General features: G+C 59.8%; 1 protein-coding gene across 1 annotated transcript in view; it reads right to left on the reverse strand.

Annotated features, from left to right (window-relative positions):
• Window positions 1-13,563: 13,563 nt before the first annotated feature.
• PDILT (protein disulfide isomerase like, testis expressed) overlaps window positions 13,564-22,112 on the reverse strand; it is a 47,308-nt gene continuing 38,759 nt past the window's right edge. The window contains exon 11 of the mRNA XM_048494191.1: window positions 13,564-13,644. Within this exon, the coding sequence (XP_048350148.1) occupies window positions 13,564-13,644 (81 nt within the window). The remainder of the gene's footprint in view (window positions 13,645-22,112) is intronic.

A 22,112-nucleotide genomic window follows, 5' to 3' on the forward strand; every position in this document is an offset into this window, starting at 1 on the left:
GCATTTGGGAATGGAGAGGAGAGCCACTCAGACAGCGTTCCTCGACAAGAGAACATGGCTGGCTTGGCCGGGCTCTTCGACCACATGGTAGATGGAGTATGTGACCTTGGATGAATCCCCCCGTCTGACTTCCTGTGGCTAGTACTGCTGCTGAATCATCCCAACGTTGGGGTCTCTGCTGGTTCCCAAAGGTGCCCCGTCACTAGAGGATCCTTCCAGCCTGCCTCAACGTCTCTCCCACCTAGGAGCAGCAGTGGCGTAGGAGGTTAAGAGCTCATGTATCTAATCTGGAGGAACCGGGTTTGATTCCCAGCTCTGCCGCCTGAGCTGTGGAGGCTTATCTGGGGAATTCAGATTAGCCTGTGCACTCCCACACACGCCAGCTGGGTGACCTTGGGCTAGTCACAGCTTCTCGGAGCTCTATCAGCCCCACCTACCTCACAGGGTGTTTGTTGTGAGGGGGGAAGGGCAAGGAGATTGTGAGCCCCTTTGAGTCTCGTGCAGGAGAGAAAGGGGGGATATAAATCCAAACCCCTCCTCCTCCTCCTCCTCCTCCTCCTCCTCCTTCTCCTCCTTCTCCTCCTCCTCCTCCTTCTCCTCCTCCTCCTCCTCCTCCTCTTCTTCTTCTTCTTCTTCTTCTTCTTCTTCTTCTTCTTCTTCTTCTTCTTCTTCTTCTTCTTCTTCTTCTTCTTCTTCTTCTTCTTCTTCTTCTTCTTCTTCTTGCTCCAGTGCGTTTTGACCTCATCTAACAGCACAGTTTGGAAGAGGAGCTTTCATTCCAATGTCAGCAAAGGTTAAGCGAGAGTACGGCAGATCTAATCAAGTTGTGTTGCACAGGCGATTTCCTGATGCCCTGCATACCCAGTGGATTGTTAATGAGCTCTCCTTCGAGTCCTTGATAAGTTACCCTAAGGATCTCATTTATTGAAGAAACAACCTTATCGGTCCTTGAGAGACTCTTGCTAATTTTAGATTGTCCTGCTTGGCGCCAGTGGCTGCTGAGCGGATGCCCTTGTGTTCTGGCAGCTGCCTGATGGAAAGAGGGGAGACGGGAGACATCAGCTCAGGCCTGGCTCACGCATGAAGACGAACAAGTAGGGAACGAAGCAGGAGGACAGACAGCACCATTTCAGACTGAATGCTCTCCTGTGTTGAGAACTCCCTGCAACTAGAAAACCAGCACAACAAGTGAAGAGAGGGAGTAGCACCCGCGGCTCTTCCTTCTATCACGAAGAGGTTTAGGATGACAGGGTCAAAAGCAGTGGTTCTGCATAGATCAGGGATGTCCAGCTCCAGCCCTCCCTACGTCCATGCTGGCAGGGGCCGATGGGAATCATAGTCCATGAATCATAGTCCATGAGTCCTCTGGAGGGCCAGAGTTGGACATACCTGATATAGATATTATACTGCATGGAGGATAAGAGAGAGCACTGCCTCACTCCCACCAAGAAGCCCGTATCACCCCCACCAGGGAGGCAGCATGGTGTAGTGGTTAAGAGCAGGTGGATTCTAATCTGGAGAACCGGGTTTGATTCCCCACTCCTCCACCTGAGTGGCAGAGGCTTACCTGGTGAACCAGATGTGTTTCCGCACCTCTGCATTCCTGCTGGGTGACCTTGGGCCAGACACAGTTCTCTCCGAACTCTCTCAGCCTTACCTACCTCACAAGGTGTCTGTTGGGGGGAGAGGAAGGGAAAGGAGCTTGTAAAGAAGTCTCCTTACGGGTATAAATCCAAACTCTTCTTCTTCTTCTTCATGGGGCAGAGCAGAAATCCCCCAGGCAGAGCAGAAACCCACTGAGACCACCCCACAGGACTCAAGTCACTGTAATACGGCGCACCTTAGTCCCAGTGCTAAGAGGCAGCTCATAGGATAATACGGTCAATAGTATCAGAGGTTCCTGAGGGAGGTCCAGCCAGAACTGATAGCGTCCACATTCCCTTGTCTAGTACTCAATAGCCAAAATGCTTGAAAGCAGTCTCTGCTTCAAAATCCCAGCTTGAAGCCAGATTGAAACGGGTCCAGAAAATCAATCTCTTCCACCCATCGGTCTCTTCCGCCTAGAGCTACAAGGGTCGCTCCGGGAATTACCAGAAACTCTGTGGTAAGGTTAGCATGGCCTAGCAGCTGTACGGATGGAGGACCTGCAGTCACCAATTGTTGCTCTCGAGAGCAACTTTTGACAAAGGACTTGTAAGACTGACCAGGTTCCTTTGAAGGGATGTCATGTCGGAGATGGGACAAGGTTGTTTTCAGTTGCTCCAGAGACTAGGGCACGGAGAAATGGATTCACACTACGGGAGATGAGATTCCTACTAAACATTAGGAAGAACTTCCTGACAGTCAGGGCTGTTCGACAGTGGAATAAGCTGCCTTGGAGTGTGGTGAAGTTTCCTTCTTTGGAGGTTTTTAAAGAGAGGCTGAAAGACCGTCTGTCAGGAGTGCTTTGATTGTGTGTTCCTGCATTGCAGGGGGTTGGATTGGATGGCCTTTGGGGTCTCTTCCAACTCTATGATTTTAAGATTCTATGAAATGAACTCACAGACAAAGCTGTTGGAGAGTGGATGAGGAGGCCTGATCCCGTTTCCCTGCTTCTAGCTATCCGCTGCCATCATCCAGGCAATAGCCGGGCACCCTTTTGTTGTGTCTTCCTGTGTGGTAGAGGATTGGACTGGATGGGCCTCGTGGTTTCTTCCAACTCTATGGTTCTGTGATTCTTACGGTTCTGGTTCTCCACTTGTTGATGTTTCGTCTGTATTAGTGATGCCTGATGTACAGAGTTTTTTTTTTTTTTAAGCGGCAATTTGAACGTCCGTCCCATTTAATGTACGAATGTGTTTAGCGCCGCATCTTGCTGACTAGTAGTTAAATCTGCAAAAGCACCTCTTTGCAAGTGTAAACTCCTGCAGTCAGAGAGGAGCAGAAAATGGTGTGAGATGAAAAATGGCAGGTTTTGGTTCACAGGAGGAAGGCGCCAGTTCAACAGGGAGGAGGCTGAGGGTCGAAACAGCAGGAATGAGAAACCGAAATCACCCCGAAAGTTCACTTGGATGCATCCAGACATCCCGGACGGAGCCTGGAATGCAGACGCCGCCGTCCTCTCGCTCTCATTTGATGGAGCACGTCAATATGCGGCTTCTCGTAGCCAACGGAAACAGAATAATAAACAGTGGGGACGGGGCTGACTTATGGGCTGGCAGGGAAGAGGAATAAACTCTCCTTCCAAATTCACTGCTTTATTAAACCCCAGATGCATTCTGGCCATTTGTTGTCAGGTTCCTGAACGGTGTAAATATAAAGATACCAGCACTGCATAATGGGATGGGGACAGATCGGCCTATTGCATTTTTAAACCTGACCCTGTCCAGATGACAATTGATCTTCTCCCATCTCCGGCCCAAGGTCACCCAAGGGTGACTGAAAGTTTGAGCCGAAATCTCCCCAGTCTTCGTGAAATGCTCTATCCACTGGGGACATGGCCTTGAGAGCCAGTGTGGCGTAGTGGTTAAGAGCAGGTGCACTCTGATCTGGAGAATCGGGTTTGATTCCCCGCTCTGCCACTTGAGCTGTGGAGGCTTCTCTGGTGATCCAAGATTAGCTTGTGCACTCCCACACACGCCAGCTGGGTGACCTTGGGCTAGTCACAGTTCTTCGGAGCTCTCTCAGCCCCACACCCAGGGTGTTTGTTGTGTGGGTGGGTGGGTGGGGGGGGGGGGGGGGGGGGGGGGGTGTAAGACTCTTGAGTCCTCCTACAGGAGAGAAGTGGGTGTATAAACTCAAACTCCTCCTCCTCCTCCCTCCTTCTTCTCCTCCTCCTGTTAAGTTGTTGTTGTTGTTGTTGTTCCTCCTCCTCTCTCTCTCCTCTCTCCTCCCTCCTCTTCTTCTTCTCTCTTCTTCTTCTCTCCTCTCTCTTCTTCTCTTCTTCTTCTTCACTATGATAGTTCTGAAGCTATGGCTGCGAGGCTGTAGCTCTTCTGGTGGAGGATGCGTATCTCTGCCCTGCTTGCACCATGTGGTCAGTCATAATGCCCTGTCCTCAGAGCAGAGATTGAGAGATTGTATTCGATTTCCCAGACTTGGCATGACACTGCTTCAGATAAGGATCTGAATATAAAGATAAAGATAACAGGACTTGATCAAGTCCTGTTATCTTCTAGAGTATTTGTTGTTACTCTTGGATCAGATCGCTTCTCTCTTCACCCCAGTTAGAGGTTGTTCTGAAGGCAGGGTCACAACCTGCGGCTTTCCAGATGTTCATCGAGGAACTACTTATCAGGCCCATCAGCTAGCAGGGGCTGATGGGGCCAACACAGTCTGCAAGTTCATGAACATCTGGAAAGCTGCAGGTTGCAGACCCCTGTTCTAAGACAAAACGGCGCAAGGAAGAACCGGGATGTCCATCTTGCAGGGAGCTGTGGGGAAGAGACCGCAACAGAGAACAAGGTAAGGAGCGGACCCGTAGCGGGGCATCTGAGGGGGATCCTAAAACATGAGAAACGTGGATCTTAAATCCTGAGAAAAGGCAACCCTGAATGTATCCCAGTCCCTTCCCCCAGCCACTGGGCTTTGCAAAAATCTGCCCAACCTCTGGCAATAATGAAAGAATGAAATATCAATCGTGAACGGCTCGTGCTTCCAACCCTCTACACACAATCTCATTTACTTCCGGGACTATTGCGTCCACATGTGGAGCTCAATGTGAATCATCCCAGACAGCCCATTTTGAACCAATGTCAAGTATTACAACGCCCTGTCTTGTGCCCAACCTGAAGTGTTCTTTCTTTTCTAATAACCCCATTCCCACAATGGGCCATATCATCAGTGCTTTCTACAGACAGCCAGATTCCAGCCCAGTAGCACCTTAGAGACCCACAAGATTTTCGGTGCTACTAGATTTGAATCCAGCCGTTCTACTGAAGACCAACATGGCTGTCCTCTGACGCATTTACACCCGGTCGTCCTACAACGGCTTTGTAAAAGTAGGGCACGATAATGATCTCAGATGGGGAATTAAAATTGGGAGCAAAAGGCCCGCCAAGTGTTTTTAGAAAGGGAGTGGGGCTTCTGCCTGTCCACTGAAGATCTGATCAGCTATGCAGATTAAAAATAACATTGTTATTTTTGTGACATTGGCTCATTCCGCACATGCAGAATAATGCACTTTCAAACTGCTTTCAGTGCTCTTTGAAGCTGTGCGGAATGGCAAAATCCACTTGCAAACAGTTGTGAAAGTGGTTTGAAAACACATTTTTTTTGTGTGCGGAAGGGGCCATTGTTTCAGGGGAAGCTGCCGCCATCACATTTGTTTTATTTGCTCTCGGTCCTCTTTCCCAGTGTATTTTTAAAAAATCCCCCTCTTCTCCATTGCCCCTGATTGCTCTCTGTGTGTGGCTCCGCCTCCTGTAGCAGCCATTTTGTGATTCGCCTCATCACCCTGTGTCAAAATTCCAAAGGTGCTCACAGGCACAAATAAAACTGAGAGCCAGCGTGGTGTAGTGGCTAAGAGCAGGTGGATTCTAATCTGGAGAACGGGGTTTGATTCCCCACTCCCCTACCTGAGTGGCAGAGGCTTATCTGGGGAACCAGATGCGTTTCCGCACTCCTCCATTCCTGCTGGGTGACCTTGGGCTAGTCACGAGTTCTCTCAGGACTCTCTCAGTCCCGCCTCCCTCACAAGGTGTCTGTTGTGGGGAGAGGAAAGGAAAGGAGCTTGTCAGCCAACTTGAGTATCCTTACAGGAGAGGAAGGTGGAGTAGAAATCCAAACTCTTCTTCTGCTTCTACACTATAAACATGTCACCTTTCCAGAGTATCATGGGAGTTGTAGTTCATGGAGGGATGTTTAACAATGGGCGTTTCCCCACTTGCCACAACCCCCTATATGCCGTGCGCTGCTCTCAGCGGGCGTCATTTCTGGCGTGCGCCTGGGCTTCCCCGGGCTTCAAAAGGCGCCGTTTGGAAGAGCGCCAGGAATGACACGCGCTGAGGGGGCGCGACAGCTCAGTGTTGGGGCGGCTGCGTTGTCACCGCCCCTGTAGTGGGGAGTGCCGGGGGACAGAAGGTAAGTGGGAAAACGCCCAATGATCAGAAGATGGGATCGGGGCAGGTGTGGTGACCCAAGCTACCCTTCTCTTAGCTGAGGCAAGTTGGTGCAGTGCAGTTGAGAAGAGCTGCGTTTGTGCTCTAGCTTAGCTTCCTCTATTTCTCAGAACATGCTAAAAGGGGATCAAAAATGGCACTTTTCAAGAAATTTAATTATGTATCTTGTACGCTGGCTGGTTTTTTCCTCTCAGGCTAGATGATTACTTTTTCACACTAGCTTGCACAGCTTAAAACCTTAGGAAAAAATGCACCGAAGACCATTTTTCTGTTGAAGTTTAAAACTTTTCTCATCTTCTAAACAGACTCCGTCCCCCCCTGTCTTTGCACAGACGAATAAGCTTTCTAGCTTTTTCAAAAAAAATCCAGTGTACAGAAGTGCTTTGCCGTTCTTGTGGAGCATTACCAAATTTTAATTGATTCCCGTTGCGTTCTGTTCAGGATAAGCTGCCTCTTTGGTTTTGGTGGAATGTGTGTACCGCTTTAGGACTTCATTAAGGCATTTGTGGGTTGTGTTGGGCCCCAGTGTTTTACTGGAGGACCAAGCTGGTACAGTAACAAAGATTGTATTTTTCCTCAAAAAATCTAGTGTGAGAAACTGGTTTCTCCTTAGAACTAGATAATCCAGTGATGCGGAGCCATTCGACAGTAACCTTAGGACTAGATTACTGTAATGTACTCTGCAAGGACTGCCCTTGAAGACAATTCAGAAACTTCAGTTGACACAAAATGCTACAGCCTGCTGTGCTGATAACCACAGTCATTTTATGTTCATCTTAAGAATGCTGTGTTGGTGGTGCATCTGTGATCAATTCAAAGTTCTGGGTCTTCATTTTAAAACCCTTTATGGCATTGGTGTCAAATTCGCAGCCCTTCAGATGTTATGGACTACAGTTCCCATCATCCCCTGCCAGCATGGTTCTGGCAGGGGATGATGGGAACTGTAGTCCATAACGTCTGGAGGGACGCGAATTTGACACCTGTGCTTTATGGCGTCAGACCCCACATTCTTACTGAGTGTCCACGCCAGCCATAAGGCATTTGTGTTCTCACAACCAGCGTTTCCTTTGTTGTACCTTCGTGCAAGCAGGAATGGACAGCTTCTTCCTGGTCCGCTGTGTTTTGTGTAGGTGGTCCTGGATTGTGGAATGGCTTTCATCGTTAAGTCAGGCTTGGCAAAGTTTTCGCACATGACGTGAGCGGGCTTTTAGATGATTAAATCTGTACGTCAAGGATCCGAGGATTCTGTGGTTGAAAAGTTTGAGACCTTGATGGTTTTAGCAATTTTCTAAACCTGTGTAAACTAATTCATGGCTTTTTGTCAAAAACTCAGGAGAAAGGGAGGGTCAATTGATTTACAGTGCAGTCCTGAACAAAGATACACCGTTGACTGTACTGGGTGTAACTCTGCGCTTTTAGAGACCCAGAGTCAAACCAACACTTGGCTGTGAAGCCCCTCTGAGTGGCCACTGGGCTGGTCAGTTTGTGCGGCTGGAGCCACCACAGAGAACTTCCAGAAAAGCAGTAGGGTAAATGTAGAAACTGTGGCCCTTTCTGCACATGCAGAACAGTGCACTTTCAATCCACTTTCACAAGGGGCATCTGCACAAGTGAAACCGGCATTTCTCTGCTCATTTATATTTTAAATACTAATAGGTCAAACGAAAAGTTATAATATCTTTGGGGAGTGGAGAGGTTCTGTGTTTTTTAACCTGCAATGCAGTAGGGAGTTTTGGGGTCCATCACCCACAGGGGAAGCCATTCTGAGCGGCTGAGTTTTGTGCCCACTTTTAGACGAGCACTGGGAGTGTGCAGCCACAGGGGGGCACTGTTCTCTCAAGAACTTCCACACACACAGGGATGCAAGATGGTTCCCTGCTCTTTGCCTGAAGGGGAGCCCTTCGTGGGGGGGGGGGGGCTTTCCCCACTTACCTTAAGCCCCTCGCTACTCTCCTCAAGTAGCGCGGGGTCCCCTGGCACTCCCCACTACAGGGGTGGCGACAACGCAGCCGCCCCGACGCTGCCGCTGTCGCGCCCCCTCAGCACGCATCATTCCTGGTGCTTTTGTAAACGGCACCTTTTGATGACCCCGCACAGAGCGCGGGGTCATGGGGACACCCGGGCGCGCCAGAAAAGACCCGCGCTGAGAGCAGTGCGCGGCATAGGGGAGTCGTGGTGAGTGGGGAAACGCCTGGGGTTGTCTACAGCCCTTGGGGAATAAATCCCGGACTCCTTTCCTTCTAATCATCCTGACTGAGTTCAAAGAGATTCGAGAAGTTCAGATGCATGTGTGTGAATTTGTTTTCCTGTCTTTTTTGTTTGGCTTGGTGGTGAAGGCCACATTTCCATCTTGCCCCTGTCTTCATCCAGCAAAAACGTTTCTTTGCTTCTATTTTCACACCAGCGGTGCAAAACCAGACACTTGTCTCAAGGATGGTATAACTGAGCAAATATTGTTGACAGGTGGCCATGGTTTTAAACCAAGAATGGAGAACACCACAAAAGAGACAGGAACGTTTGCATCAATCCAGAATTGTCTCAAAATTTGCTCTCTTTTTTGTGCTGTGAAGTCACTGCCTGCTTTTAGCAGTTCTGTAGCTTTTCCAAGGCAAGAGGTGTTCAGAGGTGCTTTGCCATTGCCTGCCTCTGTGTCATGACCCTGGTATTCTTCTGAAGACTGTCCATCCAAATTCTAACCAGAGCCAACCATCCTTAGAATCATAGAATCATAGAGTTGGAAGAGACCCCAAGGGTTATCAAGTCCAACCCCCTGCAACGCAGAAACACACAATCAAAGCACTCCTGACAGATGGCCACCCAGCCTCTCTTTAAAAACCTCCAAAGAAGGAGACTCCACCACACTCCCAGGTAGTGCATTCCACTGTCGAACAGCCCTTACTGTCAGGAAGTTTTTCCTGGTGTTTAGGTGGAATCTCTTTTCCTTCCCCTTGAACCCATGACTCCTGGTCCTGGTCTCTGGAGCAGGAGAAAACAAGCTTGCTCCCTCGCCAACATGACATCCCTTCAGATATCTAAACATGGCTATCATGTCGCCTCTTAACCTTCTCTTCACCAAACTAAACATCCCCAGCTCCCTAAGTTTCTCCTCGTAGAGCACGGATTCCAGATCTTTTACTATTTTGGTTGCCCTCCTCTGGACCCGTTCCAGCTTGTCAGTATCCTTCTTGAATTGCGGTGCCCAGAACTGTACACAATATTCCAGGTGAGGTCTCACCAATGCAGAATAGAGAGGTACAATTACATCACTCAATCTAGACACTAGACTCTAATTGATACAGCTCAGAAACGCATTGGGTTTTTTGGCCACCTCATCCTTAGCTTCTGAGATCTGATCAGATCAGACATTTCTATGTCAAAATCAGGATGGAGTACATCCGCAGAAAAAGAAATAAGGATTGCACCATCCGCTTCTTTTTTTAATACGCCACGGAAATGTCTTATTTTCCAGCGGTTAGCCCATGTGGCCTCTGAGCTTTTCCTAGAACTGATCTATGGAAAGTGCAGTCCTGCTGCTAGACGAGGCAATGCGGTTTAAACAGCTGCCGCCTTTACAGCCAGGATAATCTGAAATGCCTGAAATGGCAAATGCCCGATAGTTACAGCAATGAGCCGTGCAGTCTAAAAACAGACAGGGGGTTATTTTCTAAAGCGTGTCAGCCAAACCATATCCGCATCATTATTGTGAGATTTATTTTCCCAAATAAAGAACGGAGAAGGGGTTAAGCGTGGCACTGATCCTCAAATGAATGGTTGGCACCCTCGGACAGTTTGCAAATGGGGGATATGCAAATGAAATCAATTGGCTTTTGAAATCCGGTCTCCGAAGCCCAGTCGGTATCTTGACATGTGCTTCTCTCCAGAAAAAAAAATCCTTTTGGCCATTCTCTGCTACTGTCATTCATCCTGGATTACATCCCACTGGGTAAACTGTTCCCAATTGTTGACTGTAAACCTTGCATTGAAGCAATGTTTGTCCGTGCACATTCTAGATGTATGAGTGTGTGTGCGTGAGGGGGGGGGGGATTGGAAATCGTTTAGGGATGGAAGCAGCTACAGAAAGCGTGAATTTCTGATGAAGCCAGGTGCATTTCTGCAAACAGCTGATATTTCAATTGAGAGCGCAAACAAAAAATTGAAGCTAAATACCAAAGGGAAGCAGGGGAGATTTTTTTTAAAAAAGGACTTCTCTGTCCTCCAAAGTAGAATTACTGAAGCAATAAAGGGTAATGCTTTTGCAGATGAGACTCCAAGACTTTGCAGCACAGAGAGAATCAATAATGGCATACGGTGTGCCAGGAGGATCAAAATACTTAAAGGTATGGCCGCAGAGTAAAAAATGAAGAGGATGGGTGTTGTCACTCCATCAGGGACTTTGTGGCTGATTTTGAGTTCCTGAAGGTTAATTATAAGTCTGGAGGCGGAGAATTAGGTAGGGGAAAGAAACCTGCCAGCTGGAGAATTTGGCCCTTAAATGAATTGTGACCTCTGAAGAGTGTGCCAGAAATTGTGATCATTTGGCATTTTGACATTTGTGGTGCTGAGGACAGGATTTTACGTTAAGAGAGGGGGGAGATCTGGGTTCAAATTCCTACTCTGTACAAAGCCCAAAAGGAACGTGCCGAAGAATTTGCATCGCAAATGATGGCACAGAAATGGAAATTGATTAGCAGGGAAAATTAAAAACAAAAATCATAATGTGACTCTGGATGGTGTAGCTTCTTCAGAAGTGCAGCAGTGGCGTAGGAGGTTAAGAGCTCGTGTATCTAATCTGGAGGAACCAGGTTTGATTCCCAGCTCTGCCGCCTGAGCTGTGGAGGCTTCTCTGGGGAATTCAGATTAGCCTGGGCACTCCCACACACGCCAGCTGGGTGATTTTGGGCTAGTCACAGTTCTTCAGAGCTCTCTCAGCCCCACCTACCTCACAGGGTGCTTGTTGTGAGGGAGGAAGCGCAAGGAGATTGTCAGCCCCTTTGAGTCTCCTGCAGGAGAGAAAGGGGGGATATAAATCCAAGCTCTTCTTCTTCTTCAAATGTCAGTAAATGCCAGCCCAATTTGGCTGGCTTTTCCCTGTTATAAATGTGACCTTACATGTAAGTGAAACCATGTCCTGATACTCTCAGGTTTGGAATTGGCTGCAGGAGGGGGGCTTCATTGCCTCTGTAATTTTGAGGCCCCCACCATAATTCAAAGAAGATCCCAGCCGCCTCGCCTGTTAGTTCAGATGGCTTTTTAAATTTTAAATGGTTTCTTTCGGTTATCATTGGATGGGTGGTGGGGCTAGACATGCTTCTGTTATTTAACCAAAAACTCTTAACTGCTCCATACTGCTTCCAGGATCAGGGCCTATGCAAAAGTTATGTAGCTTTTCCAAGGCAAAAGGTGTTCAAAGGTGCTTTGCCATTGCCTGCCTCTGTGTCATGACCCTGGTATTCTTCTGAAGACTGTCCATCCAATAAGTTCATGATCTTTAAACACACACACACACACACACACACACACACAGAGTGTTGATCTGTATATTTTATTCCAAGCATGACATGCGGGACGACTTGATTCATAAATGTTTCCAGAGGCAGGGCGGAAGTGCTAGCCGTTAATGGCTCTCTGCCACGTCGGAGGCAAAAGTGTTTTGGAAGCCCTGCTGCGTTGCACAGCCTGACTTATGCAGAAGCAGAAAGAGCAGTGTCGCATTTGCGCCAGAAGCAATTTGGAAGGCCCGCAGGGCCCCGTCACTTGTTGCAAGACCTTGGCTGGGCGTGAGCCGGCATCACGCCAGTTAGCGTGCACTCTCGCCGCTGCTAACCTTCCCCTGCCAGGCATTCTCAGCTGCGAAGTGTAACTGAAGTTCTTTTCCTACAGGCCAACAAAGTGGGTTCAGAGCAATTCTCTTGCTAGACCAGGGGTAGGGAACCTGCGGCTCGAGAGCCGCATGCGGCTCTCCTGCCCTTGCACTGCGGCTCCACGAGTTTAACCGCCAGTCCCCATTCTGCTCCCGCCTCTGCAGTGCAGGGCAAGTGCACCAACTGCTCACGGCCACGCTGGCTTCCCCTCTTGCCTCGGGCCTCTGTTGGAGCGGGGCGGGCGCTTTCACGGCGTCGGGTGAAGCGCTGAGCCACCGGTTATTATCCTTGTTCACTCTGCAGGTGCAGGGCGACAGCATCTCAATTGCTCGGCAGGGCCGGCTGGTCAGCACCCACGGGTTTTCTCTGTTGCACTCTTGCCTGTTCGAGCGCTGGGTGGGTGCTTTCCCCGGGCGGTCGGCATAAGCCACCAGCTTCATCCTTGCCCGCCCTGCAGGCAGCAGGGCGGACGCATTCATGCGCTTCTCAGAATGAGCGGAGTAAAAGGTAAAAAAACCCAATATATACAGTCTTATCTTTATTTTAAATGTCAAAAATTATTTGTGGCTCCAAGTGTTTTCTTTTCCCATGGAAAATGGGTCCAAATGGCTGTTTGAGTGTTAAAGGTTCCCTACCCCTGTGCTAGACCATCTGGCTAGAGCCACTAGCAGAGTTTTTTGGGCAAGCAGGGTAGTTCCATCACAAGAAAAGGGGAGGGAAGGGACTTGGGGCTCAGCAGAAGAGGTGCATCTGTAATTCTCACAGGCTTTGGAATTCAAAACAGCCCCATCTTGTTTCCAAACAGAGGAATTAGCAATCTTCTGCCGTTCGAGTCTTGTCCTGAATTCCATACATGGGGGTGAAAATTGCTGTCTGCAACCGAGTCCCTTTTTCCTGCATGGTTCCTTCTATTAAAGAAACCAGCAGCCCCGGGGTAAAGAAATCTTGATATGCTTGTTTACAAACACCTGTATTGGAAATCAAGGGGCACTGTCGAGATTTATACATGCTGTGGAGGGATCGATTTTTTGTGCCCCGTCTCCCGTAAGACTAGAACTCGGGGGCATCCGAGGAAAGGCAATAGATTCAGCACTGATACGAGGAAATATTTTTCACACGGTGTGTGGTTAACTTGCCTCAATGAGAAGGAATACAGCTATAGGGCACTGCTCTTAATTAGCTTCGAAAGGGGACCAGACAGCCAGATCGATTGCTGGAAAATTTGCCTCCCGCTCATACCTGAACCAGTTGAATTCAAGCGTCACTAGGTTGCACTTTGGGCCTTCTAGGGAAAAATTAGGGGGGGGGGGGGAGAGAATGGCTGCCTCCAATTGCAAATGTAAAAGCCAGTGGTTAATTACCTGCCTCCCTGATGCCCACAGGTCCTTTGCCTGTACTGTGATCTTGCCTGGACGTTATGCACCAAGGGGCAGACTTATTTAGTCTTGGGGGTGACTTTGGTTATACTGTCGAAGAAATATATTGTTTGAGGGAGAAAGAGGTTGATTCACTGCTGGTTACAGTTTAATCTGTGTGGCAAGAAGCCTAAACGTCGAGGCGAAAAGAGAGTTACCCGAGCTATAGATGCGAGAAAGACAAAGCTATTAGCGATGGTTATCTATTTTCCCGGGGTAATTCGGCTTCTGTCCCCTCAGGTTCTCGAAGCGGGCTTCCTTATCTGATAACTGCAAACAGGACTGTCAAATCTCATTTTGATTTGCCTGCGGGCGGGAGGGAGAGGGGAGTGCCTTCCCTGGAAGTGCCAGGCCGTTATGTTCTCAGATGGATCAGTTCGCGCTGCTCTGGTGCATGCAAAGGAACCGAGCTTCCACTGGCGTGTCAGTTGCACCCTGTGACAGCCACCAAGAGGGGGAATGTGCACCTCTAGTGCAGTGAACAGCACTGTGTTCTGGTTCCAGGAGCATTGGACCTTGCACCGGCTGTGAGTTGTGTCCGTGTGAGTACCGGATGTGAGCAGTTCCATGGGAATGTCAACTCAATGCATGGCAGCTGTGAAAAAGGCAAACTCTACGCTGGGGATCATTAGGAAAGGAATTGAGAATAAAACTGCAAGGATTGTCATGCCCTTATATAAAGCAGTGGTGCAACTGCACTTGGAGTCCTGTGTTCAGTTCTGGTCGCCACATCTCAAAAAGGATAGCGAAGAGATAGAGAAAGTGCAGAGAAGGGCAACAAGGATGATTGAAGGATTGGAGCACCTTCCCTATGAGGAGAGGCTGCAGCTTTGGGACTCTTTAGTTTGGAGAGGAGACGGCTGAGGGGGGATATGATTGAAGTCTATAAAATTATGCATGGGGTAGAAAATGTTGACAGAGAGAAATGTTTCTCTCTTTCTCACAATACTAGAACCAGGGGGCATTCATTGAAAATGCTGGGGGGAAGAATTAGAGCTAATAAAAGGAAACACTTCTTCACGCAACGTGTGACTGGTGTTTGGAATATGCTGCCACAGGAGGTGGTGGAGGTTCCAACCTGGATAGGCTTTCTGGGGCTTGGTCATGATTTATGGAGGAGAAGTCGACTCCATGGCTCCCAATCTTGATCCTCCTTGATCTGAGATTGCAAATGCCTTAGCAGACCAGGTGCTCAGGAGCAGCAGCAGCAGCAGAAGGCCATTGCTTTCACCTCCTGCATGTGAGCTCCCAAAGGCACCTGGTGGGCCACTGTGAGTAGCAGAGTGCTAGACCAGATGGACTCTGGTCTGATCCAGCTGGCATGTTCTTATGTGTCCTATTCCTGGGGTTCAGGGTCCATCCCATGGGACAGCAGGATAGACCTGGGGCTCTGCCCCCCTCTCATTGCCGTGTTCCAACGATGACCCCTTTCCCACCTTCCTTGCAAAAATCTGTATGCTTGAAGGCTGCTTTGTCCAGCCGTCCCTGTAACTCGGCAACCTTGCTCAAGCGTTGTGTGTGTGGATGGGATAAAACCGGATAGACATCATGCTGATGGCCAGGGGTGCAGTGTTTGCTGTTTCCTGGGACCGTGACAGGCCCCGATTCTGGTGGGTTGTATTGGGGGCTCCACACAGGGGCATGCAATCATAACGTGTGAGGCCCTGCCATGGTTTTGTCATCTCTGGTGGTGCCCCCGTTGGTTTCATCTTTGGGCGCTGCCAGCCCTTCCCGGCCTTAAGACCGGGTGCCACCAATATGGTTAGTCTGTCATTATTGGAATTGATGCCGCATATTGAACTTTAAACGTTTTTAGATGTTTTAAAGTAATTTATTGGTTTTTATTGTATTGTGAACCGCCTAGAGCCCTTTGGGGATGAGGCGATCTGCAAAATCTAACAAACAAACAAACAAACAAATAAAACTTGTGCGTGTGGCATGTGCCAATACAACCTACTGGTGCCTTTCCCCTGTGTGTGCAGGTGTGCTTTGTTTCTTAGAGGGTGGCTGCGTGGCACAAGCCAACGCAGAGCACGAGAGGGTCCTCAGAACCGGGAATCTTGACCGCTCAAACACGCAAGGCCTGAATTTTTCAAACTGCACCAATGTTCATTCCGAACTGCCCTCTCCCGCCCGTCCGCCACTGGATCGGCACATCTGGGTCTAAGTTGCACATTAAGATGAAGTCCTGCTCATTTTGGATTGCGGCCAGATGTTCACCCTCCCGCCTGTTCTCACCAATTGAAGCCACCCCCTGCAAGGGCAGCTGTTAGCCCTTCAACAGAACAAGGGGTGGGGGGTCTTGTCCCCACTTCTGGAGCAAGTAATAGCTGTGCATGCTCAATTTCAGTCAGCAAAAAAGTGTAGAGAGAAGGGCAGAATCCATTTATTTCTTACACATCCAACCCTGATCAGAACTGGGGTCCCAGGCAACTCCTATTAACCCCACCCCCCCACCCCGTCATGTCAGTGAGGTTGGATCCCTGTCTCTCTACTTCCTATGCCACTTGGGCTTGTTCAGCTACGCCACTACCCCGCCCCCTCTGTTGCTATAGAAACACTAGCCTTCAACTTCCCTCTCTCAGAGCTACCCCAGTTCCCTTCTCTTGTCTTGCATTTGCCGGCCTTTCTTCCTGCACTGTCCTGAACCCGTCCTTGTTTGCTGAGAGGAAGGTCAAACCGCGGCACATGTGCGCCAGCCAATTTCCCTGTGATTTGTTTAAATTGATGCTCCTTGTTCAGAGAGGCTGGGGCGCCGCACGCTGAATATGAATAGCAGCCACCAGCACCCGGCTCTGCTGATTTTAAAAAAACAACTAACTAATCCCGTGCTTCTCTCGCCCTTCCTAGCCTCATGGCTTTCCCCTCTCTCTTCACAGCGACCCTGTGAGGTAGGCTAGTCTAAGCCAAGAGTGTATGAATGGCTAGAGCTGAAATGGAGAGTTCCGTGGCACTGTGGGAATTTGAACCCAAGTCTCCAAGAACTCCAAGACACACTAACGTTAAGCCATGCTGGCTTTTTGTTGTTGTTGCATGGAATGGTTGTTTGCTGAACAGTTTGATCAGGGAATCGGTTCCTTCAGCATAGGTTGAAGTACCCCCCTTCTTCTTCTTCTTCTTCTTCTTCTTCTTCTTCTTCTTCTTCTTCTTCTTCTTCTTCTTCTTCTTCTTCTTCACCAAATAACTTGCATGATAGGAACGGATGGTGCAGCATTCATGTCCATCAACAATGGATGGAAACCCACCAAGGGTGTTCTGGAATTGTGAGACAAACATCAGTCTCCAAGCTAGATCTGGGTTGATGAAATCCCACAATTCCTGAATTTGCATGTTTGTACTAAGGTATAAGACAGGGGTATCTAAGTGGCCCTCCAGATGTTCGTGCCATGCTTGCAGGGGCCGATGGGAATCGCCCCCCCCCCACCCCCCCCCCCCCCCACCCCCCCCCCCCCCCACCCCCCCCCCCCCCCACCCCCCCCCCCCCCCACCCCCCCCCCCCCCCACCCCCCCCCCCCCCCACCCCCCCCCCCCCCCACCCCCCCCCCCCCCCACCCCCCCCCCCCCCCACCCCCCCCCCCCCCCACCCCCCCCCCCCCCCACCCCCCCCCCCCCCCACCCCCCCCCCCCCCCACCCCCCCCCCCCCCCACCCCCCCCCCCCCCCACCCCCCCCCCCCCCCACCCCCCCCCCCCCCCACCCCCCCCCCCCCCCACCCCCCCCCCCCCCCACCCCCCCCCCCCCCCACCCCCCCCCCCCCCCACCCCCCCCCCCCCCCACCCCCCCCCCCCCCCACCCCCCCCCCCCCCCACCCCCCCCCCCCCCCACCCCCCCCCCCCCCCACCCCCCCCCCCCCCCACCCCCCCCCCCCCCCACCCCCCCCCCCCCCCACCCCCCCCCCCCCCCACCCCCCCCCCCCCCCACCCCCCCCCCCCCCCACCCCCCCCCCCCCCCACCCCCCCCCCCCCCCACCCCCCCCCCCCCCCACCCCCCCCCCCCCCCACCCCCCCCCCCCCCCACCCCCCCCCCCCCCCACCCCCCCCCCCCCCCACCCCCCCCCCCCCCCACCCCCCCCCCCCCCCACCCCCCCCCCCCCCCACCCCCCCCCCCCCCCACCCCCCCCCCCCCCCACCCCCCCCCCCCCCCACCCCCCCCCCCCCCCACCCCCCCCCCCCCCCACCCCCCCCCCCCCCCACCCCCCCCCCCCCCCACCCCCCCCCCCCCCCACCCCCCCCCCCCCCCACCCCCCCCCCCCCCCACCCCCCCCCCCCCCCACCCCCCCCCCCCCCCACCCCCCCCCCCCCCCACCCCCCCCCCCCCCCACCCCCCCCCCCCCCCACCCCCCCCCCCCCCCACCCCCCCCCCCCCCCACCCCCCCCCCCCCCCACCCCCCCCCCCCCCCACCCCCCCCCCCCCCCACCCCCCCCCCCCCCCACCCCCCCCCCCCCCCACCCCCCCCCCCCCCCACCCCCCCCCCCCCCCACCCCCCCCCCCCCCCACCCCCCCCCCCCCCCACCCCCCCCCCCCCCCACCCCCCCCCCCCCCCACCCCCCCCCCCCCCCACCCCCCCCCCCCCCCACCCCCCCCCCCCCCCACCCCCCCCCCCCCCCACCCCCCCCCCCCCCCACCCCCCCCCCCCCCCACCCCCCCCCCCCCCCACCCCCCCCCCCCCCCACCCCCCCCCCCCCCCACCCCCCCCCCCCCCCACCCCCCCCCCCCCCCACCCCCCCCCCCCCCCACCCCCCCCCCCCCCCACCCCCCCCCCCCCCCACCCCCCCCCCCCCCCACCCCCCCCCCCCCCCACCCCCCCCCCCCCCCACCCCCCCCCCCCCCCACCCCCCCCCCCCCCCACCCCCCCCCCCCCCCACCCCCCCCCCCCCCCACCCCCCCCCCCCCCCACCCCCCCCCCCCCCCACCCCCCCCCCCCCCCACCCCCCCCCCCCCCCACCCCCCCCCCCCCCCACCCCCCCCCCCCCCCACCCCCCCCCCCCCCCACCCCCCCCCCCCCCCACCCCCCCCCCCCCCCACCCCCCCCCCCCCCCACCCCCCCCCCCCCCCACCCCCCCCCCCCCCCACCCCCCCCCCCCCCCACCCCCCCCCCCCCCCACCCCCCCCCCCCCCCACCCCCCCCCCCCCCCACCCCCCCCCCCCCCCACCCCCCCCCCCCCCCACCCCCCCCCCCCCCCACCCCCCCCCCCCCCCACCCCCCCCCCCCCCCACCCCCCCCCCCCCCCACCCCCCCCCCCCCCCACCCCCCCCCCCCCCCACCCCCCCCCCCCCCCACCCCCCCCCCCCCCCACCCCCCCCCCCCCCCACCCCCCCCCCCCCCCACCCCCCCCCCCCCCCACCCCCCCCCCCCCCCACCCCCCCCCCCCCCCACCCCCCCCCCCCCCCACCCCCCCCCCCCCCCACCCCCCCCCCCCCCCACCCCCCCCCCCCCCCACCCCCCCCCCCCCCCACCCCCCCCCCCCCCCACCCCCCCCCCCCCCCACCCCCCCCCCCCCCCACCCCCCCCCCCCCCCACCCCCCCCCCCCCCCACCCCCCCCCCCCCCCACCCCCCCCCCCCCCCACCCCCCCCCCCCCCCACCCCCCCCCCCCCCCACCCCCCCCCCCCCCCACCCCCCCCCCCCCCCACCCCCCCCCCCCCCCACCCCCCCCCCCCCCCACCCCCCCCCCCCCCCACCCCCCCCCCCCCCCACCCCCCCCCCCCCCCACCCCCCCCCCCCCCCACCCCCCCCCCCCCCCACCCCCCCCCCCCCCCACCCCCCCCCCCCCCCACCCCCCCCCCCCCCCACCCCCCCCCCCCCCCACCCCCCCCCCCCCCCACCCCCCCCCCCCCCCACCCCCCCCCCCCCCCACCCCCCCCCCCCCCCACCCCCCCCCCCCCCCACCCCCCCCCCCCCCCACCCCCCCCCCCCCCCACCCCCCCCCCCCCCCACCCCCCCCCCCCCCCACCCCCCCCCCCCCCCACCCCCCCCCCCCCCCACCCCCCCCCCCCCCCACCCCCCCCCCCCCCCACCCCCCCCCCCCCCCACCCCCCCCCCCCCCCACCCCCCCCCCCCCCCACCCCCCCCCCCCCCCACCCCCCCCCCCCCCCACCCCCCCCCCCCCCCACCCCCCCCCCCCCCCACCCCCCCCCCCCCCCACCCCCCCCCCCCCCCACCCCCCCCCCCCCCCACCCCCCCCCCCCCCCACCCCCCCCCCCCCCCACCCCCCCCCCCCCCCACCCCCCCCCCCCCCCACCCCCCCCCCCCCCCACCCCCCCCCCCCCCCACCCCCCCCCCCCCCCACCCCCCCCCCCCCCCACCCCCCCCCCCCCCCACCCCCCCCCCCCCCCACCCCCCCCCCCCCCCACCCCCCCCCCCCCCCACCCCCCCCCCCCCCCACCCCCCCCCCCCCCCACCCCCCCCCCCCCCCACCCCCCCCCCCCCCCACCCCCCCCCCCCCCCACCCCCCCCCCCCCCCACCCCCCCCCCCCCCCACCCCCCCCCCCCCCCACCCCCCCCCCCCCCCACCCCCCCCCCCCCCCACCCCCCCCCCCCCCCACCCCCCCCCCCCCCCACCCCCCCCCCCCCCCACCCCCCCCCCCCCCCACCCCCCCCCCCCCCCACCCCCCCCCCCCCCCACCCCCCCCCCCCCCCACCCCCCCCCCCCCCCACCCCCCCCCCCCCCCACCCCCCCCCCCCCCCACCCCCCCCCCCCCCCACCCCCCCCCCCCCCCACCCCCCCCCCCCCCCACCCCCCCCCCCCCCCACCCCCCCCCCCCCCCACCCCCCCCCCCCCCCACCCCCCCCCCCCCCCACCCCCCCCCCCCCCCACCCCCCCCCCCCCCCACCCCCCCCCCCCCCCACCCCCCCCCCCCCCCACCCCCCCCCCCCCCCACCCCCCCCCCCCCCCACCCCCCCCCCCCCCCACCCCCCCCCCCCCCCACCCCCCCCCCCCCCCACCCCCCCCCCCCCCCACCCCCCCCCCCCCCCACCCCCCCCCCCCCCCACCCCCCCCCCCCCCCACCCCCCCCCCCCCCCACCCCCCCCCCCCCCCACCCCCCCCCCCCCCCACCCCCCCCCCCCCCCACCCCCCCCCCCCCCCACCCCCCCCCCCCCCCACCCCCCCCCCCCCCCACCCCCCCCCCCCCCCACCCCCCCCCCCCCCCACCCCCCCCCCCCCCCACCCCCCCCCCCCCCCACCCCCCCCCCCCCCCACCCCCCCCCCCCCCCACCCCCCCCCCCCCCCACCCCCCCCCCCCCCCACCCCCCCCCCCCCCCACCCCCCCCCCCCCCCACCCCCCCCCCCCCCCACCCCCCCCCCCCCCCACCCCCCCCCCCCCCCACCCCCCCCCCCCCCCACCCCCCCCCCCCCCCACCCCCCCCCCCCCCCACCCCCCCCCCCCCCCACCCCCCCCCCCCCCCACCCCCCCCCCCCCCCACCCCCCCCCCCCCCCACCCCCCCCCCCCCCCACCCCCCCCCCCCCCCACCCCCCCCCCCCCCCACCCCCCCCCCCCCCCACCCCCCCCCCCCCCCACCCCCCCCCCCCCCCACCCCCCCCCCCCCCCACCCCCCCCCCCCCCCACCCCCCCCCCCCCCCACCCCCCCCCCCCCCCACCCCCCCCCCCCCCCACCCCCCCCCCCCCCCACCCCCCCCCCCCCCCACCCCCCCCCCCCCCCACCCCCCCCCCCCCCCACCCCCCCCCCCCCCCACCCCCCCCCCCCCCCACCCCCCCCCCCCCCCACCCCCCCCCCCCCCCACCCCCCCCCCCCCCCACCCCCCCCCCCCCCCACCCCCCCCCCCCCCCACCCCCCCCCCCCCCCACCCCCCCCCCCCCCCACCCCCCCCCCCCCCCACCCCCCCCCCCCCCCACCCCCCCCCCCCCCCACCCCCCCCCCCCCCCACCCCCCCCCCCCCCCACCCCCCCCCCCCCCCACCCCCCCCCCCCCCCACCCCCCCCCCCCCCCACCCCCCCCCCCCCCCACCCCCCCCCCCCCCCACCCCCCCCCCCCCCCACCCCCCCCCCCCCCCACCCCCCCCCCCCCCCACCCCCCCCCCCCCCCACCCCCCCCCCCCCCCACCCCCCCCCCCCCCCACCCCCCCCCCCCCCCACCCCCCCCCCCCCCCACCCCCCCCCCCCCCCACCCCCCCCCCCCCCCACCCCCCCCCCCCCCCACCCCCCCCCCCCCCCACCCCCCCCCCCCCCCACCCCCCCCCCCCCCCACCCCCCCCCCCCCCCACCCCCCCCCCCCCCCACCCCCCCCCCCCCCCACCCCCCCCCCCCCCCACCCCCCCCCCCCCCCACCCCCCCCCCCCCCCACCCCCCCCCCCCCCCACCCCCCCCCCCCCCCACCCCCCCCCCCCCCCACCCCCCCCCCCCCCCACCCCCCCCCCCCCCCACCCCCCCCCCCCCCCACCCCCCCCCCCCCCCACCCCCCCCCCCCCCCACCCCCCCCCCCCCCCACCCCCCCCCCCCCCCACCCCCCCCCCCCCCCACCCCCCCCCCCCCCCACCCCCCCCCCCCCCCACCCCCCCCCCCCCCCACCCCCCCCCCCCCCCACCCCCCCCCCCCCCCACCCCCCCCCCCCCCCACCCCCCCCCCCCCCCACCCCCCCCCCCCCCCACCCCCCCCCCCCCCCACCCCCCCCCCCCCCCACCCCCCCCCCCCCCCACCCCCCCCCCCCCCCACCCCCCCCCCCCCCCACCCCCCCCCCCCCCCACCCCCCCCCCCCCCCACCCCCCCCCCCCCCCACCC

Source organism: Sphaerodactylus townsendi, linkage group LG04 (assembly GCF_021028975.2).
Source record: "Sphaerodactylus townsendi isolate TG3544 linkage group LG04, MPM_Stown_v2.3, whole genome shotgun sequence".
Lineage (NCBI taxonomy): Eukaryota > Metazoa > Chordata > Lepidosauria > Squamata > Sphaerodactylidae > Sphaerodactylus > Sphaerodactylus townsendi.